This window comes from Neophocaena asiaeorientalis, unplaced genomic scaffold, assembly GCF_003031525.2.
Source record: "Neophocaena asiaeorientalis asiaeorientalis breed wild unplaced genomic scaffold, Neophocaena_asiaeorientalis_V1.1 scaffold191, whole genome shotgun sequence".
Lineage (NCBI taxonomy): Eukaryota > Metazoa > Chordata > Mammalia > Artiodactyla > Phocoenidae > Neophocaena > Neophocaena asiaeorientalis.
Genome location: NW_020175105.1, coordinates 5,328,906 through 5,348,456, shown reverse-complemented (window position 1 = coordinate 5,348,456; position 19,551 = coordinate 5,328,906). Strand labels below are relative to the sequence as shown.

At 37.9% G+C, this 19,551-nt stretch overlaps 1 protein-coding gene across 1 annotated transcript in view; it reads right to left on the bottom strand.

Moving 5' to 3' along the window:
• Positions 1–546: 546 nt before the first annotated feature.
• VSTM2A (V-set and transmembrane domain containing 2A) overlaps positions 547–19,551 on the bottom strand; it is a 21,727-nt gene continuing 2,722 nt past the window's right edge. The window contains exons 3-5 of the mRNA XM_024764385.1: positions 19,526–19,551; positions 16,415–16,751; positions 547–635 (exon numbers count right to left, since the gene is read on the bottom strand). Coding sequence (XP_024620153.1) covers positions 547–635; positions 16,415–16,751; positions 19,526–19,551 — 452 coding nt within the window. The remainder of the gene's footprint in view (positions 636–16,414; positions 16,752–19,525) is intronic.

The window sequence follows — 19,551 nt, the reverse complement described above, 5'->3', positions numbered from 1 at the left end:
TGTTTTTATATAAACCTCCCAGGATTGACAGGGATTGGCCATAATCAGCACTTGCCATATTGAACAAGAACTACAATCAAGGAAAAGGAGAAAAACCCAAGAAAAGGGGAAAAATTCAAAAAGAAATTATCTTTTATTATTTCTTATTTAAAACAATGTTTTCATTGTTGACTCGCAGTGTTGAAAATTTTGTTCTTGCCCCCAGACAGGAGTTTTCTTTGATGATAGTTTATGTTCTGTAGCCTTTTGATCTCTGCTTACTTCCTGCAGATAATGGGTCTTTTAGTAGGAAATCAGTGGTATCTGTAGTAAATATTCACTATACCGATGACGGTCAGGCCAACCCCTGAGCAGTCAGTGAGATGATGCTTTGAGTAGCCGAAAGAAAAGGAAAAAAAAATAGATCTTGCTATTAGAAAATGTTCTATCACTTCACACTAATTCTCTTGAAATAAAAGATCAGTGATTTGCCCAAGAAAATGTGATGAACAGAGTGAGATAGGCTCTTCGTTTGTTTCCGAAAGCAGGTGCTCCTTGTGTAGGTAATTAGAGTACAGTGGGTGCAGAGTGGTGCTTGGAGTTTAGGGTCAACTTTGCTGTCCGCTCCGTAGATTTTACAGGCGATTTGCTCTTTGCTTTAAGAAGAGAAAGTGATATTGGAAAAAAGTCAGCACTTTAGACTAAAGCAAAGCACCCTTCACAAAGCCACAGACAAGAAGCAGGACAGAAAGTCCATGGCTTGTAGCTATCCTCGCACCTGCGGAAGAAGTTATAAGATATTCGCTCATCTCGAAGATTTCCAATGCTCCTTATTAGGCTGTTTTAAACACATACATATATATATTTAATTAGCTCGCCAGCTTGGCTCTGGTGCCCATGAATGTCTTGGCATGCACTGCAAATAACAACACATACAAAGTATTTCAGTCCCAGGAAGTGGTCTTGTTTGCTTTGTCTGTTTTCAAGCCATGCCATCCCACAGTTGGGAACACTTAGAGGAACAAATGCAGATACTTTTCCCTCAAGTAATTCTTTGAGGATGATTCCCTATAGTCATTTGGTTGTTCCTATATGGGTGTCTAAAACAAATCCCCTGTTTTACTACTGCAAGCATAAAACCACAGGAGATAAAACCCAAACCGAGAGCAGCAGCCTTCTCAAGGGCCTGCAGAACGGGTTCTGGAGTGGGTGTGTTGGGGTATCTGCTCTTAGAGGAAGATCTTTCTCAACTTTTTATCCTTAAAATCTGAAGAAAAGTTAGTGCTATCAAGAATTGGAAATTTTTGAAAGCGCTCTGAGACTACATAAGGGAGAGAATGAAATAGTCTTTTTGCATTTTTCTTCACATATTTTATCCAGTAAGCTACAAATGATGTATTTAATACCTTTATTAGTGAGAAAACAAAAATGTGATGGACCTTAAAGCATTTCTTTTCTTTCTTCTTTTTTTTTTTTTAATTTAAGAAAGGTTAAAAAGGTTTGAAGGGGTGAGGGTAGGAAAATTCAATCTTTTGAATATTTCATCTAAATCATGTTCAGGTCCACATTGGCAATGATAGAAATTGTGGTGAAAACACATGCTCTCAAAAAATCTCTGCAAAGTAAATATTTGGGCTTCTAAAGGGGCTGTTTAGCAGACTCATATTCCTGTTTTCAGTTAGGTTACTTTAGTGTCATCATCGATTTGCCTTCGTTCAGGAGGTGAGTCACGTATTTAACACAGAAACGTAATGACTGAGGACCCAGAGGTTAGTGGTGGGTCTCTGGAGAGTGTTGCTTCACTCAAGCTGGGTGACAAGGTTCAAACTGCAAAAGTAAAGTACAGTCCACATGTGGCTCTAAGTACAAAGATCATGCAAGGAAAACATATAAAATCTATGTAGAACCACTAGCATCAGAGCTTTCCAAAATTAAATATATGCCCTTGTTATCTTTTGAAGAGAGACTCTTTGACAGGGATTGAGTCAATTAAAAAAAAAAAAAGAAAGAAAATGATTACATGGCTCCTTAAATTGCTAACCGCACTTGACACAAAGTATGTCTGGTATTGAATAAAGGTTTTAAGAATGCTAAAAACAATAAAACCAAGGAAAATGATTTGCTCTTCAAGAACAGTATTTTGTGAAATAATGGTTTCCTTTTCAGCATGAACATTGCAGATGGGCTCAAACTTGCTGAAACTGTGAATTATGCAGCTCATTTCTCGACTAATCAACCCTTCACAGGAGATGCCCATCATTCCCGTGAGATTCGAAGAGAACAGCTATGTCATTCTAACCCAACATTTCCTATCACACTGTGTCCAGTATGTGCAAGTTAAAACAAAAGTTACATGAGCAGTATAATTGGAAACAAACCCAATGATATACTGTAAAGAGTAAAGTTAAAAATTTGAATAGCCATCAGATATGCAATAAACCATTGCAACACACCACTTTTTTTTCCAGATTGTAATCATTCACCCACTCTAGGCACCTGCATTTCCTAGCATATTTTTCATTAAATGAAATTTATTTCTGTCAAGCCAAATACATATATTTTTCCTGCACAGTAAATTCTAAAGCAAATCTGTTTTGTCATCAAATCACTGATTGTTTTGCTCTTCTTTCTAGGTTTTATTTATGTCTGGAATGAAGGGGTATGTGCTCCTTTACCTTTGTAATCCCAAAGACTTTGACAGTGAAATCTGAGAATCTAAAATGCTATAATTTATCCTGTGTAATTTTAACAAATAATCATCGTAGTCAATTTCATTCAGATGTACACCATTCTGAATATAATATTACTGTTTGTCAAACATGTTATGGTCTGTTCTAGAGAAAATTAAGCAAATGTTTTTTGTAAAATGCAAACTTTGGCCATGCGTCATACTCTAGTCTCATTTTTCCAAATAGAAACATTTTACTGTTTTGAAACAAAGAGATTCAGGATTGCAATCAGAAGCCCTGAGTTCCAGTTTCCTCTGCAGCCACTCACTTCTGAAATCCCAAATATTTATTTCTTTGATGTTTTCTAAAATGAGCATAATAATTGTTTGCATATTATTGTTTTATATATATGTTTTCATGAGTATGCCAGACACTGTGTTTGGTTATCTGTTTTGCCTTATTTGGTTTCCTTTTGCTCTATGCCCAAGCCAAGCAGGATAACCTGTTATCCCCTAAGACGATCATGCATTTAAGCAACTCTTGCCCTCAGATAGCTGTGTTCCGTTGTGTCTGTTCCCACCAACTAGCTGTAAGCTCTCTCTCCTCTGAACTTCCTCTGTATTCTGGTTTTCCCTCTCTTGTGGCCTTAACATGGTTCACACTGACTTGTAATTCATTATATTCGTATCTTACCTCACTGATTACACTATAAGCTCATCAAAGGCAAGGATGAAATTTTAGCAATTTTTTATTATTCTCAAAGTTTAAAACAATGCCTTGAGTTTTTAAACTTTTGTCCCCAACACAAAATACCCTGTGAAGAAGAAAGGGAAATGCTATTATCTAAATTATGGGAAGAAAATGTGTAGATAACATGCCTCGATGAAGAGTAGCCTAATACAACCTAGAGATTTCTCTCTGACTCAGAGTGTGATTTCACGATGTCCTTTGACGTCAACTTAATAATGATGCCTTTCATTTGTTTTTATGCTTAAAGGTTTCCTCGGTGCTCTCTCAGGTGTAATTTCTCATGCCTTTGTAAGGTATGGGGAGGGAGGATTTGCTCCATTTTGCAAATGGAAAAGTCTAAGAAGTCTTCTTAGAAGTTTAATGAGTATAGACACTTAGCTTCCATTTTTCAGCCCTTTTTATACTTCATGAGATAGCGCATCACATCGCCCTCACTGGGATGTGGACATCAGGCATGGCCCAAGACAGTGTCTGTGACAAATGAGTTTGGCCAAGGAGAAATAGGAAAAAAAAAGCCTCAAATATTTTATCTTCAGTATGTATAATTATTATTTCAGAGAATAACAGAAAATTCCATCTATTCATTAAAAGAAAAACAAAACAAAACAAAATAACAACAAATCACAACCACACAGAGTTGAGACCTTGGCATCCTCAGAGATCGGATAGAGGAGGAGAAGTTTATCACTATTTGCTCAGAGTCACTGCATCCGCCTGCCTTGTTTAACTCAGCACAGCCTTCCAGCCGGGAAAGCCTGCCTGGCCCTCATCTGTCATGCCTGATGGAAGAACTTGGCTCCTTTTTGCACCTTCTATCTACATTGCCATGTCTTTCCTGCATCTACAGCCATGAGGCTGGAAGACACTGGGCATACTGAACAAAGCTGCACCCTCTTCTCCTTCACATCAATCTGCAAAATGGCTACAGTGGACTGGGTACCTGCTACGTCAGGGAATATGCATACATGTTACATGCATACACTGTCTTAGTTCATCCTCTCATCAGTCCAGTATAGTAAACATACAGGTCAGGAAAATGTAACTCAGCAGCATGGAATAACTCACCCTAGGTTACACAGTTAATAGGTAGTAAAGCAAAGGTACAGAAATGAAGAAAGAGCAATGCAATCAGATCGACTCAGAGTCTGGATGTGCTTCTTTCTGAAACTCCCTGAGGCAAGCAACCTTGCTTCACTGTCTCCACACCTGTTAGATCAAGATGTGAAGCTATTATTTAAGTGTACATTTATCTTTTCAGCGAAAATGCACTGGCTATAACACACTTAAGAGAAAAATTAGAAAACTTCTTTTCCCCAAGTCTGAACTGATAAATATTGAATATGAAAACACTGTCAGCTTCTCTGTTTTCCTAAACATTAATAAGTAAAGTTTGTTTTCCTCCATATAGTGTGCCAAATGTCTGATGATATAATATTTTGAACTTTTCATATTGTAGTCTTTTAAATCTTGAAGGTACCTCCAAATTCATTTAAATATTTGAATGAGAGGTGGTTCCATCACTGTTCTTGCATGCCCTCTTCTTTCTATGAACTTCTCTTTTCTAAACTTTTAAAGCAAATTTTATAGTCTGGGACCAGGAAAGGTTAAATTGATGTTCAAAGGGCAACCATTAGTGACAGGAGAGAAAGACAACCAGAGCTCTTGGCCACCAGAAAAGATACGGGATATGGGATATGGGTATTTAATTCAAAGAAGTAAGTAGAACGTTAAGACAACTAACTAGACAATTTATCCCATCTATATCTTGCCAGCTCTTCAAATATCCTCTTTCTCTTGGCTGGGATTATTTTGTGATGGGTTGATTTCCTCCGTGAGCACAACTCTTGGTTTCGATATACGGAAGAGTCGTAATTCAGGGCACCTGTCTACAGATTTAAGTACAATTCTCATAGGTTTTTCTCTTTTCTTGTTTGAGTATCAGGTAGGGTCAAAAGGAGCAAGAAAAGAAAAAGAACACAATTTCTCTCCTGCTGTGGCTCCCTGGTCTGACTCCAGCATCTTTAGTTTGTAGAAGTGAATATTCGTGATGCTTATCATACGAACAAACCTAAGAATGGAAGTTTTCCAATAATAAAAGAAGCAACACTCAAATAATTGTTTTGCCTGTGAAGAGGCTAAGCTTATAAAGAATGGAGTGTCCGCTACAGCTCTAGGGATGGACAGGCCTTTGACTTACCTCTCTTTCATTACACATGCCAGCTTTAAGATATGAAAAGAGCTGTGTGAGAAAATTTGAGCTAGCTTTTAATGCAATTTTTATTCAGGTTTGCACATACTAAATCATGACTTAAGGGGAAAGGTCAAATAATAGGATGATTTTATTCTATAATTTTTTGAAAAGAATATCTTTTTATTAGATTCTTATGGGTCCAAGGCCGATTTCTTCCAGAAACCCATTTTTTTTTTAGAAGAAACAGGCTTCATTTTGACCTAATACATAAACCGCCTGTTTTACTTTGCCCAGGCATGTCGGCAGCAGCTGTTTAAATTTCCTTTCCTGCTTTCCTTTAGTCAGCAAATTTACACATCTATTCAGTTCTGAGGCCTCTTACTGTAGCTGAGGGAGCCAAGTGCAGCTGTCCACATACACAGGGTCTAGGTGACAAGGTGCATGGGTGATACCCCATTCGCCACAGAATGTCTTAGACTTTCTTGCTTACAGCTAATCCCTGCAGGCTTTCAGGGCTCCTACCTTCTACAGCGACTCAAGAATGGGCAAAAAAATGATGCTGCCTGCTAAGGCCACAGTGCATCTCTCAAAACTGCACATTTTCACTGTAATTTGACTTATTCAAGTAGGAACTGATCTTGGTGCAGACAGGGTGATGATTAGGACAGCAGCAGCTAATATTTACCTCTGACCATGGTCCCGGGAGGCTGCTATAATGATCGTTTTGCTGATTAAGGAAGTGAAACCGAGAAGGATTATATAACACACTAAGTTTGCTCGGTGAGTACATGGCGGCTGCTGAGACTCAGAACCAGTTCTGTCTGACACTATAAACTGATTTGCTTCATAATCTCAGCTGGAGAGTCTTCATTCCAGAAAACTCTACATTTTCTCAATTCTGCCTATTAGAAATATATGGAAATATGAGTGGTTTTGACAAAATAGGAGAACAATATAAATTCATGGAAAAACAAATAAAATGTTTTCCAAGAATTAAGTTTAATGCTACATATATTTAATCACTGCTTGAACGCATAAATAAGAATGATTCGTTAAGGGCACTCCATTTTACTGGTGTATAAATAAATGCTGCTAAAATGCTTGAAACTATTTACTCACAGTTTAAATATGCCTTCTGTGGGTATGTTTTCATTATTAATGATCAAACTCTTTATTCATAATGAGAAGGCAGATATTCATCCACACCTTGTTGGAATGATCACAAAACCACATTAGGGATTGCACACATGTGTAGCCTTGTTGCGCTGACACTGTTGTTGAAGTATCGAGTTTGTCTGAGGGCTTAAAGAAGCACATTCAACTCAAGAATAACTATGAGGATAAGTGGTGCCAGCGTGGGATGGCTTTGCTGAGGGGCTGTGATCCAGAGCACTTATCCCATCACAGGTGAGGACACTGTCCAAAGGAAGCCGATAAGAGGTGCTCTTAGCTTTTACAATTTGCTTTAATTCAAGCATTGAGAGTGTAACCTATATTTCTATGCAGATAGGATTCTGAATTCATGAAGAAATGCTCTCTCAGACTTTTTCAAAGCAGTCATATGAAATAAAACATAATAATCATTTATAAATCTCCCAGTGTATTGATTTATAAATGATGGTGCAGTCATCATCTCCCAATGACCGCACCACTGCTCACCACTTTGATCTCCCTCCGAACTGGGGGCTCAGTGAGTCACACAATGGAGAGGAAAATGATTGCATGACATTTTATTTATGAAAGTTATACGTGCTTGCTTTATTTTATTAATATATTTATCAAGATCACACCCATTAAGTTTAGAAAAACAAAAAGAATAATTTGATGGTCAGATTCTCCACCCAGCTCCCAGGAAATAAGATATAACATTCTTAATTTCAGTGCTACTAGCAATTTCTGAGGACATCACTTTCACAGTGGTGCTTTCAATTTTCATATGCACATGTGTACCTGCATGTATGTATATTTTTGTCATGAGCTTCACAATCACAAAACACCTTTATTTTACTTTGCCTTTCTTTGGTTATTTGTTGAATATATTTTGTTAGTTTGTTTTCTCAGGAGCTGTCTGTCATTGGCCTCTTTTTAAATTTGGGAAATTTAAAATAATATTATTTTTTTCTTATAACAAAAGTAATGAATTATCAATGTACAGATATTATCAATACAAACAAAATAATCAAATAATTTAAAATTGTAAGATATCTTGACTCTTGATGGACATTTTCATATATTTCTTGTCATTTTTATACGCACATATCTGAGATTGATTTAAAATTTAGTATTTATTTTTTCACTTTAAAGTTTTGTATCCTATATTTTTTCACATTATATATTCTTTATTTTTTCACATTATATATTCTTTATTTTTTCACTTTAAAGTTTTGTATCCTATATTTTTTCACATTATATATTGGTTGTTTTCTAATTTCATTAAACATTTTTGAAAACATGATTCTAGAAGGTGCTTAATACTCATTGTATGGTTTCGTCACATTCACTGCGACACTTCCCTACTACTCTTGGCCCTTTGAGTACTTCCAGCTGTGGGCAGACCTCTGTGATACGCATCCCTGTTCTTGGGTCTGGGTCTGCCTCTCTCCTGAGCTCCTTGGAATTTCCTCCCAGGAGCATCACCTCAGGGACAATCTCAAGCCCTGTGACTTATCTTTCCTGCCAATTTTCCTCCAGAAGGGAAGTACCATTCACCTTGCAAGTAATGATACAGCAGAATGCCTGAGTCACTGTAAGCTTGACACATGTTGATTTTTAAAACCTTTGCCAAGATTATACGTGTCAATTTTTTTTAAATGACTAGGGATTTGACTGGGACTGCAGTAAGTCTACAAATACTTTTGAAAAACCTGACATAATGGTGAGCTTGTTCATCCAAAAACACCATATTTACTCATTTATTCAAACCTAAACTCTTAACAAAGTGTTCTAATGGTTTTCATCTTTATATTATTTGCTACTGCCTTAAAAAATAAGATATTTCATACCTTTTTCTTGTTGCTACTATTGAGGATTATATATTATGCCACAAATATTTTCTGTTTGGTTATTGCTGTCATATGGAGAATTAATTTAATTTTATCTTTACCTTGATTTTATCAATATTATTTGATCACATCTGATATCTCTAAGTCATTTGGAGTGGATCATATAACCACTGCATCTGTAAATGACAAGAAATATATGAAATGTCCATCAAAAGTCAAGATATCTTACAATTTTAAATTATTTGATTGTTTTGTTTGTATTGATAACATCTGTACATTGATAATTCATTACTTTCCCTTCTTTTCCTGAATATTAGACACAAATATTTCCTTGTCTGTTATATCACTTATTAGTTACACTTGATTTAATCAAACAAATGTTTTAAATTATTTATAGTAAAATGTTATTTTCACTTGTATATTTTGTAACTTTAAATCTTCAAAGTCTCAGACCTCTAATTTCATGCTGATCTTCCTATGTCGAATATTTCTTTTATGCTCAGCTCTTTAATTAATTGACGTTCATTTGGATATGTATCGTAAATTGTAATAATATGTTTCTATCTGTTATTTATTAATTGAATAAATCCTCCCTTAGTTATTACATTTTTAATTCATCAGATATTATTTTATCTTACCAACTTTAGAGCTTCCACACTTCTTATTTTCTTTCATCTCTATTCATATTTCTGTTCCTTTATGGCCCTCTTAACTCATGGTTATTTGCTAATATACTTTAATATCTGGTAGGTAAAGGGGAAGAGAACTAATAAGGGCCAAGCTCACTCACGTGCCAGGTTTACTCTGCTAGACATTTAAAATACATCATGTCACTTAATGCTAGCACGACCCTTGAGGCACATGTGTCACTGCCTCAGTTTTACCTACACAGAGTCTGAGATTCTGTGTGCAGCTCACTCAACAAATGAGCTCGTAGAGAGTGAATCTAGGAGTCAAATCTGTATCTATCTACCACCACAAACTATGCCATTCTTAGTATAAGGTTCTAAATCCATTTTGTTTTTCTCTCTTTTTAAAGCTTTCAATAATATTCTCACATGTTTATATTTTCAGTTACATTATAACTATTTTGTGATTTAAGAAATGCCAAGGGTCTTTTTGGAAAGCTTGAACTTAATTATGGTAGCAGCCAGTGTGTATAACTTCAGCTTCCTAAGACACATTCTTTATTCAGGTCACACAGTTCAAAGTCCTAAAAATCCTTTGGAATTTTATTATTTTTTACCAATAAACTTAACCATCTAGTTACAACCTTAGGCAAGACAGCTGGTGGCTAGTATGGTATGTAGTTATGTAGGGGACAGTTTATCATCAATTAACATCATTGTGATAGAAGGAAAAAAGGAAGCTCTGAAATTATGAACAATAAAACATAAGTCAGGAATGAAGACCTAGTCTCCTTTCTTTAACTCAGTCACCTACACACAGCCAACCAGGAAAATATTCACCACAGTAGAGCCAGGTGGTGGAGACCATTTACTCTCATCATTTCATTGCTGCTGCTAATAATAATAGTATATAAGTACATGCAATAACAGTCGTATTAATAGAGCAGCTAGTTGTCACTTATTGGGAGTTGATCGGTGTCATGCTGTCTATGTATGTAATTTCATTTAATCCTCAAAACTCTGTGAGAATCATACTACAGTTTCCATTTAATAAACAAGGACTTGGAAGTACACGCAGCTCTGTGTGATGGCCATGAGGTGTGAACAGTCTCTCTCCTTAACAATTGTGCCCACCCCCTCTACTGGTGAGAGGCCCCTGTAGGTCTAAGGAGCATCTTCCAGTGGATTTCTGCTCCTTTGCAGCTGAAATGAATGCACCTGTGTCAGGCTATAGGTGGCAGCAGTGTTCCCTGGGAGAAGGAGACTTTGCCTTTCTTTTCTCTTGGAGGGCTCTTGTTATTTTAACCAACAGAGTGAGGTCTTTCCAGCAACTTCTCAACCCATTGGTCATCTACTCAGAAAACTGCTCCTCTGGAAGCTTCCTGAAATCTCAAGGATCATGAAATCCTTCGAGACAAGACCTTAAAACATTGGCAAATTCTGCTTCATGGCTCTTCGATCACAGAGCTCCTAGTAATCACAAATGAACCTGAAGGAGCCCTAAGGTGGCCACGCATTGAAAAACCCCTCCGGCACACAGCGGAGCCTTAGTTTTACAGACCCAGCCAGTTACTGAATTTCAATGAGTTAAGTTAAATACAACTTGCAGGAGAATTTAGCAAGTATAGACTCCTAATCTGCGTAATTCCTGTTCAAACATAGCTCTAGCAGATTCCTTAGCCTGTATTATCCAAAGCATTGCCTCAAATCTATTTTTCACCTTATTCATAGATGCTTGATTTACATAGCAGCCATTTAACTGATAGAATTACAATGATCAAATTAATTTAGCCTGTGTAAACAGCCAAGTTGGATCATTTAAACCAAAATCAACATTGAGGTCTGGATTATACAAGCGGCTCTCTACCTGGATGCCGTGCACCATTTCCTCATATTTTAAATCAGGAACATAATTTCCTGCATGACACTCAGCCCCTTATCTCCCTCCCCTCAGTAGCTCTGAAATCTGTTGTAAGACCCTTCTTGCTAACTTTGGCCACTTTGGCTTTTGGAAAGCTGCCATGTTTGTCAGCCACAGGGAGCTTCCGGAGCCCTTGGCTTCTAGCAGCTGTAGCAGCAGCTGCCTCTGAATGCTCAGGTTCACATCATGTTGAAAACACAATCACCATAGTTCTGAGTTCAGAGAATCAGTATTCCTGCTGAGCGACTACACGTGGAAACATAACTACACCTTAACCATGGCCAGTTTTCTTATGAGTGCCAGCTGTTGATCACAGGAGTAAAGAAAAGTTTCACAAAAGTCCATCACATTACTGGAAAAAATAATAGCAAAAGACCAGTTTCTAAAAGTGTATTTTGTAGCATCACACACATGCACACACATCTCATAGTAAATAATAAAAAAAAGATTTTCTCTCACCCATAAGAACTCTTTAGAGAGAAGGATTCTCATAATTTACTGCACATAAAAATGCATATTTCTGCTTCTAGACTCAGAAATTTGTCCTGGGATACGAATTTTTAACAAGCTCTCTGGTAAGTCTTGGCACAGGACATCTGCTCTTTGAGGAACACTGTTTAGGAGTCTTGATCGTTTTTGCAATAGTGGCAATATTATCTATTTATGCAAATATAATTATAAGAAAAAGAAGATAAAAGCAGAGACATACTGGCCCTCTCTCTCTTTTCCTTTTCTTGCCACACATGAGCGCCACGTGTTCTAGGCACTTAGAGGAATGCAAAAGGAAGTGGTGATCTTTGTAGCCAAGAAGCTATCTTTAGGGTGATCACCTACCCTGTTTTGCCTGAGGGTCAGGCCTCCCAGAAAGTGGGACTTCCAGCATTAAAAGGAGAAAAACCCCAGGGAAAAAATTACTATAATATAGGACACAACAGAGGGCTTCAAAGTAAGTGTAAACAAACTGCCGTGGGGACCTGAATGAGGAAACAGGCAATTCTAAGACAATAGGAGGAAGAACATTTCTTTTTTGACAGCTAAGATAATAAATTTGATTTTGAATATTTGAGTTTAGGGGCCTGACCTGAATATTTATTGCCGTGAAACAAGCCACCCTAAAACCTAGTGCCTTAAGTCAACAATTTATTATCCTCTCTCAGGAGTCTGGGGGGCAGTCAGCTGGGGCTGAAGTCAAAGGCTGGCTTCAGTCAGCAACGTGTCTCAAGGCAGCTGCACTTCCTACTCGGTGGCTGGCTCTAAGCGGCCACAGCAGAGGCTGGCTGTCCCCTTGCAGGGTAGGTCTGGAATTGGTTGGGGTGGCATTACTCCTTCCCATCTCACTGTCACAGTGGTCACAGGCCTGCCCAGACTCGTGGGTGGGGGGGTGAGGACAAGAGGCACCACACATCAACGGCTGGTGTCAACAACATGCAGGGGCTCTGCTCTGCACGGTGCTCGTGGGACAGACATGGGGAGCATGACGGGGACAGCGGGGTGCTCCCGTCCGGCTCTCCAGAGGGAAATCAGAATCGGAATATCAACTGTTAAGTTTTCTAAGGAAACATTAGCGGTCGAAACCACAGAAACGGATGAGATCAGGGTGTTGAGAACGGGAAAAGAACTACATTTAAGAGAGGAATTTAGGAGGAGAAGCCCACAAAGAGAGGGGAACACTAACAGCCAACAAGCAGGGTCCAGAGGGGAATTTAGGAGACCAGCGATGGGAGAGCTTCCCCCCTGCCCGCCAGGACTCGGGACACAGGAGGGGAGACGGGAGGTCCAGGGGTGCGGAGGGAGGGTGGAGGTGTGACCTCCGGGGGGGCGGGGCTGGGCTGTAGTCACATTTTTGTTGGCCTGTTGGCCAGGGTTGGGGGAGAGGACCCATAGAAGGGAACATAGATGGGGGGAACAAAGGGAGGGAAGTGGGGTGGTGGTGAATGGAGGGGATGCTTGGCTTCTGTAAGGAGTACATGTTCTCCATGAGACAAGAAGAAACACGTAGAGAACGGTGTCATTTATTGAGGTATTTGGAGATCTGTTCTCCGTGCAGGTGAAACTAAACCACTTCATGCTAGAATCAGGAACTGTTACCCTCAGAGCACCTACAGGATACTCTTCAATGTCAGTTATGGGTACAGACAAAGAGCTGGAGAAAAGAAACAACTAAGGGATGGCAAAAGCCAAGCTCTACCTATTTGCTTTATCATTTTTCTTCATTGTTTTGGTTCTAATTGTGGATTATCAAATGTGAATTAAAAGAATTTAAAGAGAGATATCATAAAGATACAGCCCAATGGGATAGTCATATGCTCACTAGCTTTTGGAAAAATATCTGGGAAAAGTAGCTATATTGAATGATAGTTAAACCTTTTCTTTATCTTGTGATATGTAGATGGTAATAGATTATTTTTCCATCTTTTTTTCATGTAAATTTCTGCTTTAGGAAAACTAGGTAATTCTATGACAATTTGAACATTATATATGTGTATACATACAGCGTTATTTTCAGCAAATACTTTTCCTTCATAGAGACACAGAAATTCTCTGACAGAGAAAAGTATGAATTAAGAGTTGAGTATTCAATCTAAATAGTTCAGTCAACTAAGTCCAAAACTATGATGAAACTAAAAGGCTGACAGACCAGCCTTTGGTAACAGGTTGTATTACAGTGTCATATATACCACAGATGACACATGCCTCCCTATATGAAGTGAGAATAACAAAAGGCTAGTATAGCTTTTGGCCTGTAAAGGCAAGATTTTAATTTTTGTGTCTTCATCATGTCTTGCCTTTAACAGAATAAGAAAAGAAAGATGCATGGTTAATGGAATTTACAAATACTTTGTTTCTCACAAATGAAAATATAAAAAAATATAAACCCTTTGAAGAATGGAAGTATGTCTTCCATTTCTGTGTCATTGTGCCTGGCATATAAGCTCTTGAAAGGATGGAGAGTGAATAAATGAGTGAATAAATGAAGCGTGGGTATTGAAATCCGCTTTATTTGAATATAACCTGAAAAATTATAAAGTGAAATTATAAATCAGGACGTGGGCGTTACAGGAAATATAATATTACATAAATATCCATCCCAAATATGGTATTTTGTGCAATAATTGTGCAAGCACAGAAACTTACACATGAATAAAATGGGTGTGGCTGAGCCACCCGAGCTTCTGCACTAGAAGTTAGAAAATGTTAAATGTACATAAAATATTTTCCAGTATTCACTGGTGGGAAAATATAGAAATGAAAAACGTTGATGTATTTCCGATTAATCTTTGCTAGAGCAGATAATTTTTAGTGGAAATTACTTTGAATGGATACGGGCTTCCATGAGTCAGCATCCCCTGTCTCCTTTCACTCTTCCTCTAGGACAAGCAATGAGTGAGGCTGGTGATGGGGTGGAAAATGAGCAGTGATTTTTATTTGAAAATTGTTAGAAGATGTGTAGAGTTTACCACTTAGCACCAATCACAATACTAAGAAAGAGACTAAAGTAAAATGGATCTTCTTAGAGTATGTTATTCAATCCAAAACGTAAAGAGTTTAGAAATAGAACATTTCATTCTATGCTTAGAATCCTTCACTTGGGATAGGTAATCTGTCTGTTTGATTCCACAGAATGGATTTATGATTTCTGGCCTGGAATATTCTACGTAGGCTAATAATTTCAACTCCATGATTTGGAGTCCTCACCAATTAGGTTGTAAACTGTCGGCTGAGGGTACTCTGTAATTTTGCATATAGTGTCTAGCTTCTTCTTTTGATGGTATGAAAGGGAGGAGGGCAATGTCTCCAAAGATATAAAATCTTTACCAAATAATGGCTACAAAAATTTATAACCACTAGGTGTGTGTGTGTGTGTGTGTGTGTGTGTGTGTATGTGTGTGTGTGTGTGTGAGTGGGTGTATATATATATATATATATAGGTGTGTATATATATATATATATAGGTGTGTATATATATGTGTGTGTGTGAATATATATACACACATTCTAGCTTTGGTATTTTTCTTTACTTTGGGATATAAAAGAGATGATAAAGAGGAAAATAAATTTGGCTTCAGAGAGGCTAAGCTGTCTATTCATCAGACTGACATAAGTTGCCATGACCAAGGCATGCTGGGATAGCTGCTCACCTACATTTAAAGGCAGGACAAACTCACAGAGACCCTGAGTTAAGCTCAGGACAAATTATCTCCATTAGCACATGAAGCCTAAGGAGGAACCTAGAACGGCACACATTATTTTTAAAGTGTTGTTTACAAATAAGGATTTAAAGATATATATACATATTTCTCCATATAAATGTAAATATATAAAGATTTAAATATATATTTATATATATATAAATATCACCCTGATAAAATGATGAGATTTTTTAAATGTAATGGCTAAAAAGAATTTGAATGGTAGCAACAGAATTTTCTATTACCAACAGTAGTGTCAATAATTCTTCAATGATAAACTATAAAGGGAAAAACTTAAAAATGAGAAATTATAGATTTTATGCTCCCTTCATCCTATAATATTACGTCAAGTGTGTTATCAAAACACAGAACAGTCTGGGGTGGTGTTAAGTACTGCCTATCCCAAGGTTAAAACTTCAATGAGTTTCCACTGGCTGAATGAGCGCATAAATTAATGCTATTCAGAGCAGCTTTAACTTGCACAGCTGACTTAGGAAGCGTGTGACTAAGCTTGACTAAGCTTCTAAATTGGCATCAGAGCCACACTCACAGGAGCTGCCTTATCTCTGCACCACTTTCTGCCTTTCGCCCCTCCCCCCTCATTTCCTCCCATTATCATCATCACTTTCGTCACAGGCAGCTGAAGTTTCTCCTTCAAAATCAGAAGCCCTTGGCGAGTGGTCCTGCTTAAGGCTACGGGTCCCTGAAAATGTGGTGTGTCTCTTTCATTTACATGTTGATTAAGTGAAAGTCTCTTAATTTGGGCTATTATCGATACATAAATCTGCAGAGAAAATAAACATGCATTTATAATGCAACCAAACATTACATGATTTATTGTGCTTATAATGTGTAAACACAGAAGGAAAAGAAGTCCAGCTCTCAGATCCCCTGGACATGAAGCACTGCCAGTGACTAATGGGCAATGCACATCCTCTGGGAAGGCCAGCCTCCCTGGCTCTCATAGCTCATCCTCATTTCAAATGAACTAGGTCTCCAATTTTAAAACCGTCATACATAAATCTGTCTACACTGACCATCTTCCTGCGGAGGGTTTGTGAGGGGTAAAATGGGTTTCCATACCTGATTGTGGACTTTGTTTGGGGATTTTGGCTACCGCTTGAGGGCTGGAAGTGGAGAGCACTCGCTGGTTGGCAGAGCTGTGCATGCTTCCGGGAGCGGCCGCCGAGACGTTCTTGCGAGGCTTCACATCCTGCAGCCACATGGGCGAGGCCTCGAAGGCCTGCATCCTCCGAGCATGGCTGTTGGCGTTGACTTTTAGGTAGGCCTGGGCTTTGTGTTCCTGAAGCTCTCCATAATTGGCGTCGGTCACCCTGCATTCATATAAGCCTTCATCCTTTTTCCTCACTTTGGAAATCTGAAGCTTGTGAGAGATGTCATTGCCTTGGACTTTCACTGTCTGAAAAATTGCAAGTAAAAAAATAAAGTGCTACATCAAGAGACTGGGTTCCAGTAACTTGTCCCGAGCTTGCTAACGCTGGAAAATTAAAGGGTCTCATTGGTCTCACAGCCATAGGCTGAAAGCTTTTTATTTTCTCAGCAGTAAAATTGGAAGACCTTATTTATCCTATTTTACTAACACCTGGCTTCACAAGAGCATGGAGACATTAGTTCAGTCCAGCTGGGCCAGATTCCATTAGCCATGTGGTTCCCATTTCCCAGGCTGTGGGACCAGCTCTGCCATGTTCCCATCATGGGACTGGCCTCTGCCTGGTGAGCTCAGCTGAATGAAGCACGACCTAATGAGGCTGAGTGTATAGTTTACACAGCCTCTCTCACTTCTTCACTGCTGGCGACCGCTCTTGAGAGATCAAAAAGACACGTTGTTGGTCACGACTGAGTTTAAGTGAGAATGTGCTTTTATCCCCACTTTGGGGTGATTACTAAAGGGACTGACAAAATAGACTTGGACAGTAATGTTTTTTTCTCAAATTGTTGATGCAGTCTGACCTATAGTCATGGGGTGGCATGATTTAGGGAGCAGATTAATGTCACCAGAAATCCTATGACTCAGAGTACATACCTCCTGCTACCATAGGGTCTGTGTGCTACTGGAACTTGAGATGCCATCAGTTAAACACTGCTTTGATTTTCAAAATAGAAACTGACTCTCGTTTCTACCAATAATTTATATGGCAGATTAACAGCAAGATTATATATAAGGTTATGTATAATATATAAAATTCTATAATATTTAATAGATATATATATAAGCATCTTTATCAGAACTAGATTTGATAAACATCATATATAATCCATGACTGACAGAATGATGGACTTCATAAGACATTCAAGGTTTAAGGATTTGGATAATCTCAACAGATAAGAAGCGAGGAAGGCATAAAGTAATTTCTCTACTGGCCCTTACACTCTCAAATAGCCATAAGTAATTAAGAAAATTTGGGAAGTGTTCATCTGGTTTTTACATATAGAGTTGTATATACAAATAGTTTCCAACATCTGAACCATAAGTATGCATTTATGTGTATGAAAAATTACATATGAATATTACTAATACTGTAAAAATAAAGGGAATCGATAGTTTCAAATATATTTCCAGCTGGGTCTCCGATTAAGGTTGGGGTGGTCAGAGTGCTTATATTATTATTATCCCACTTTACAGTATAGTAAACTGAGGCGTAGGGGGTTTGGGTCAGTGATTTTCAACACTGACTGCCCACTAGAATCATCTGAGGAGGTTTAGAAAATGCTCTCATTTGGATTAATGCAGAAACACTGTGTGCATCTCTGGGGGGCAAAGGTCATATCAGTATTTTGTGAAAGCTCTCCTGAGAATTCAAATTAACTGCTGGTTTAGGACATATGTTCAAGGTCACACAGTGGGTAAACTGGGAACACACTGCTTTCTACCTCAGTTTGTGTCTAGAACTCTTTCCAGTTTACTAGATTATATGAACTCTGGCCATAGATAATACTGTTAGCAGTTGTGTGCATGGCTATGCATCTGATTGCATGCTTCCCTAGGTCAAGATGTGTGAGGCTGCTTCACCACTGGTCTTTGGAGGGTTGGGGCATGGGTGAAGGATGAAAGATGAATAGGAAATAAACAATCTACCTAATTGTATGTGTATGTGAAAAATGAAATATTTTAAAAAAACATCGTTAATAATGGATCTTACCAATAAAGCTTTTCTAGCACTGTCAGAAAACAAGAGTTTCTGTGATATAAGGATAATTGAATTGAAAGATTCTAAAAAGTCCATGAGTTTATGAATAGAAACTGGAGTTTCTGGTTTGTATCTTATTTTTGTTTGATATTTTCTTCCATGTTGTGATTATACATTTAAATTAGAGAATCTGATTTTATTAGTATAATACATTTTTACACTTTTAGTTATAATAGCCTCAGAATAAATTTCTTTTTAAAATGTGGGTCATTGGATTTTTAGATTCTTTATACATATATTATTTCTAGTAACGGTAACTTGTTTACTAATTATCAACAAGCTCAGCAGTGGTACAGTATAAAATGATTCTAGATGGCTTCATCTGAGGTGTAGTAAAAAAAAGATTTTTTTTCTAATTTCACTCACAATTATGAAAAGTAAGAACCAGCAGAGTAGAAATACATCTCTGTATTATCAACAGGTTAACCTCCTCCAATAATGTTTTTATATTGGCTTTTGGTTTTATATTTACATTTATATGATTTTGAACATTGGCATTAGAAATACGTTGCATGCATTATGAATGACGTTGAAGTTGAGCTGTTTTCATTACAACTTCAACACTCTGTTGGATGCTCCAATTTTTTTCAGCCTGGGAAGATTTTCGTACCGTTAGTGTTTTACTTGCTATTGAAGGATAATTACTGGTATAATTTTGAACGGATATTATTAGCATTGCAGCCCTTTAACAGTTATGTAACTGTTAATAAGAGCAAGAATAAAGTCTCACACTTCTTTGGGTGGCAAAATGATTGCCTAGTAACTGTTCAAATATCTACGTCATTAAGATAAATAATTTTATTGTATGAACTCTGCTTCAGTGTGTATGTATCCAGTGAGGTAAGACACGACACAGACAGCTGGCTCTCGCCCTGCGTATGCAAGTTGCCTGTTTCAGGGGCAGTAAGTTAATAGGCTTTTGAAAACCTGAAATTCCCAAACTGGTGCCCCCGGGCCCGAGGGCTGCCGTCACGGTGACACTCACGCTGATCTTGGTCCCGTCGCCGTCCG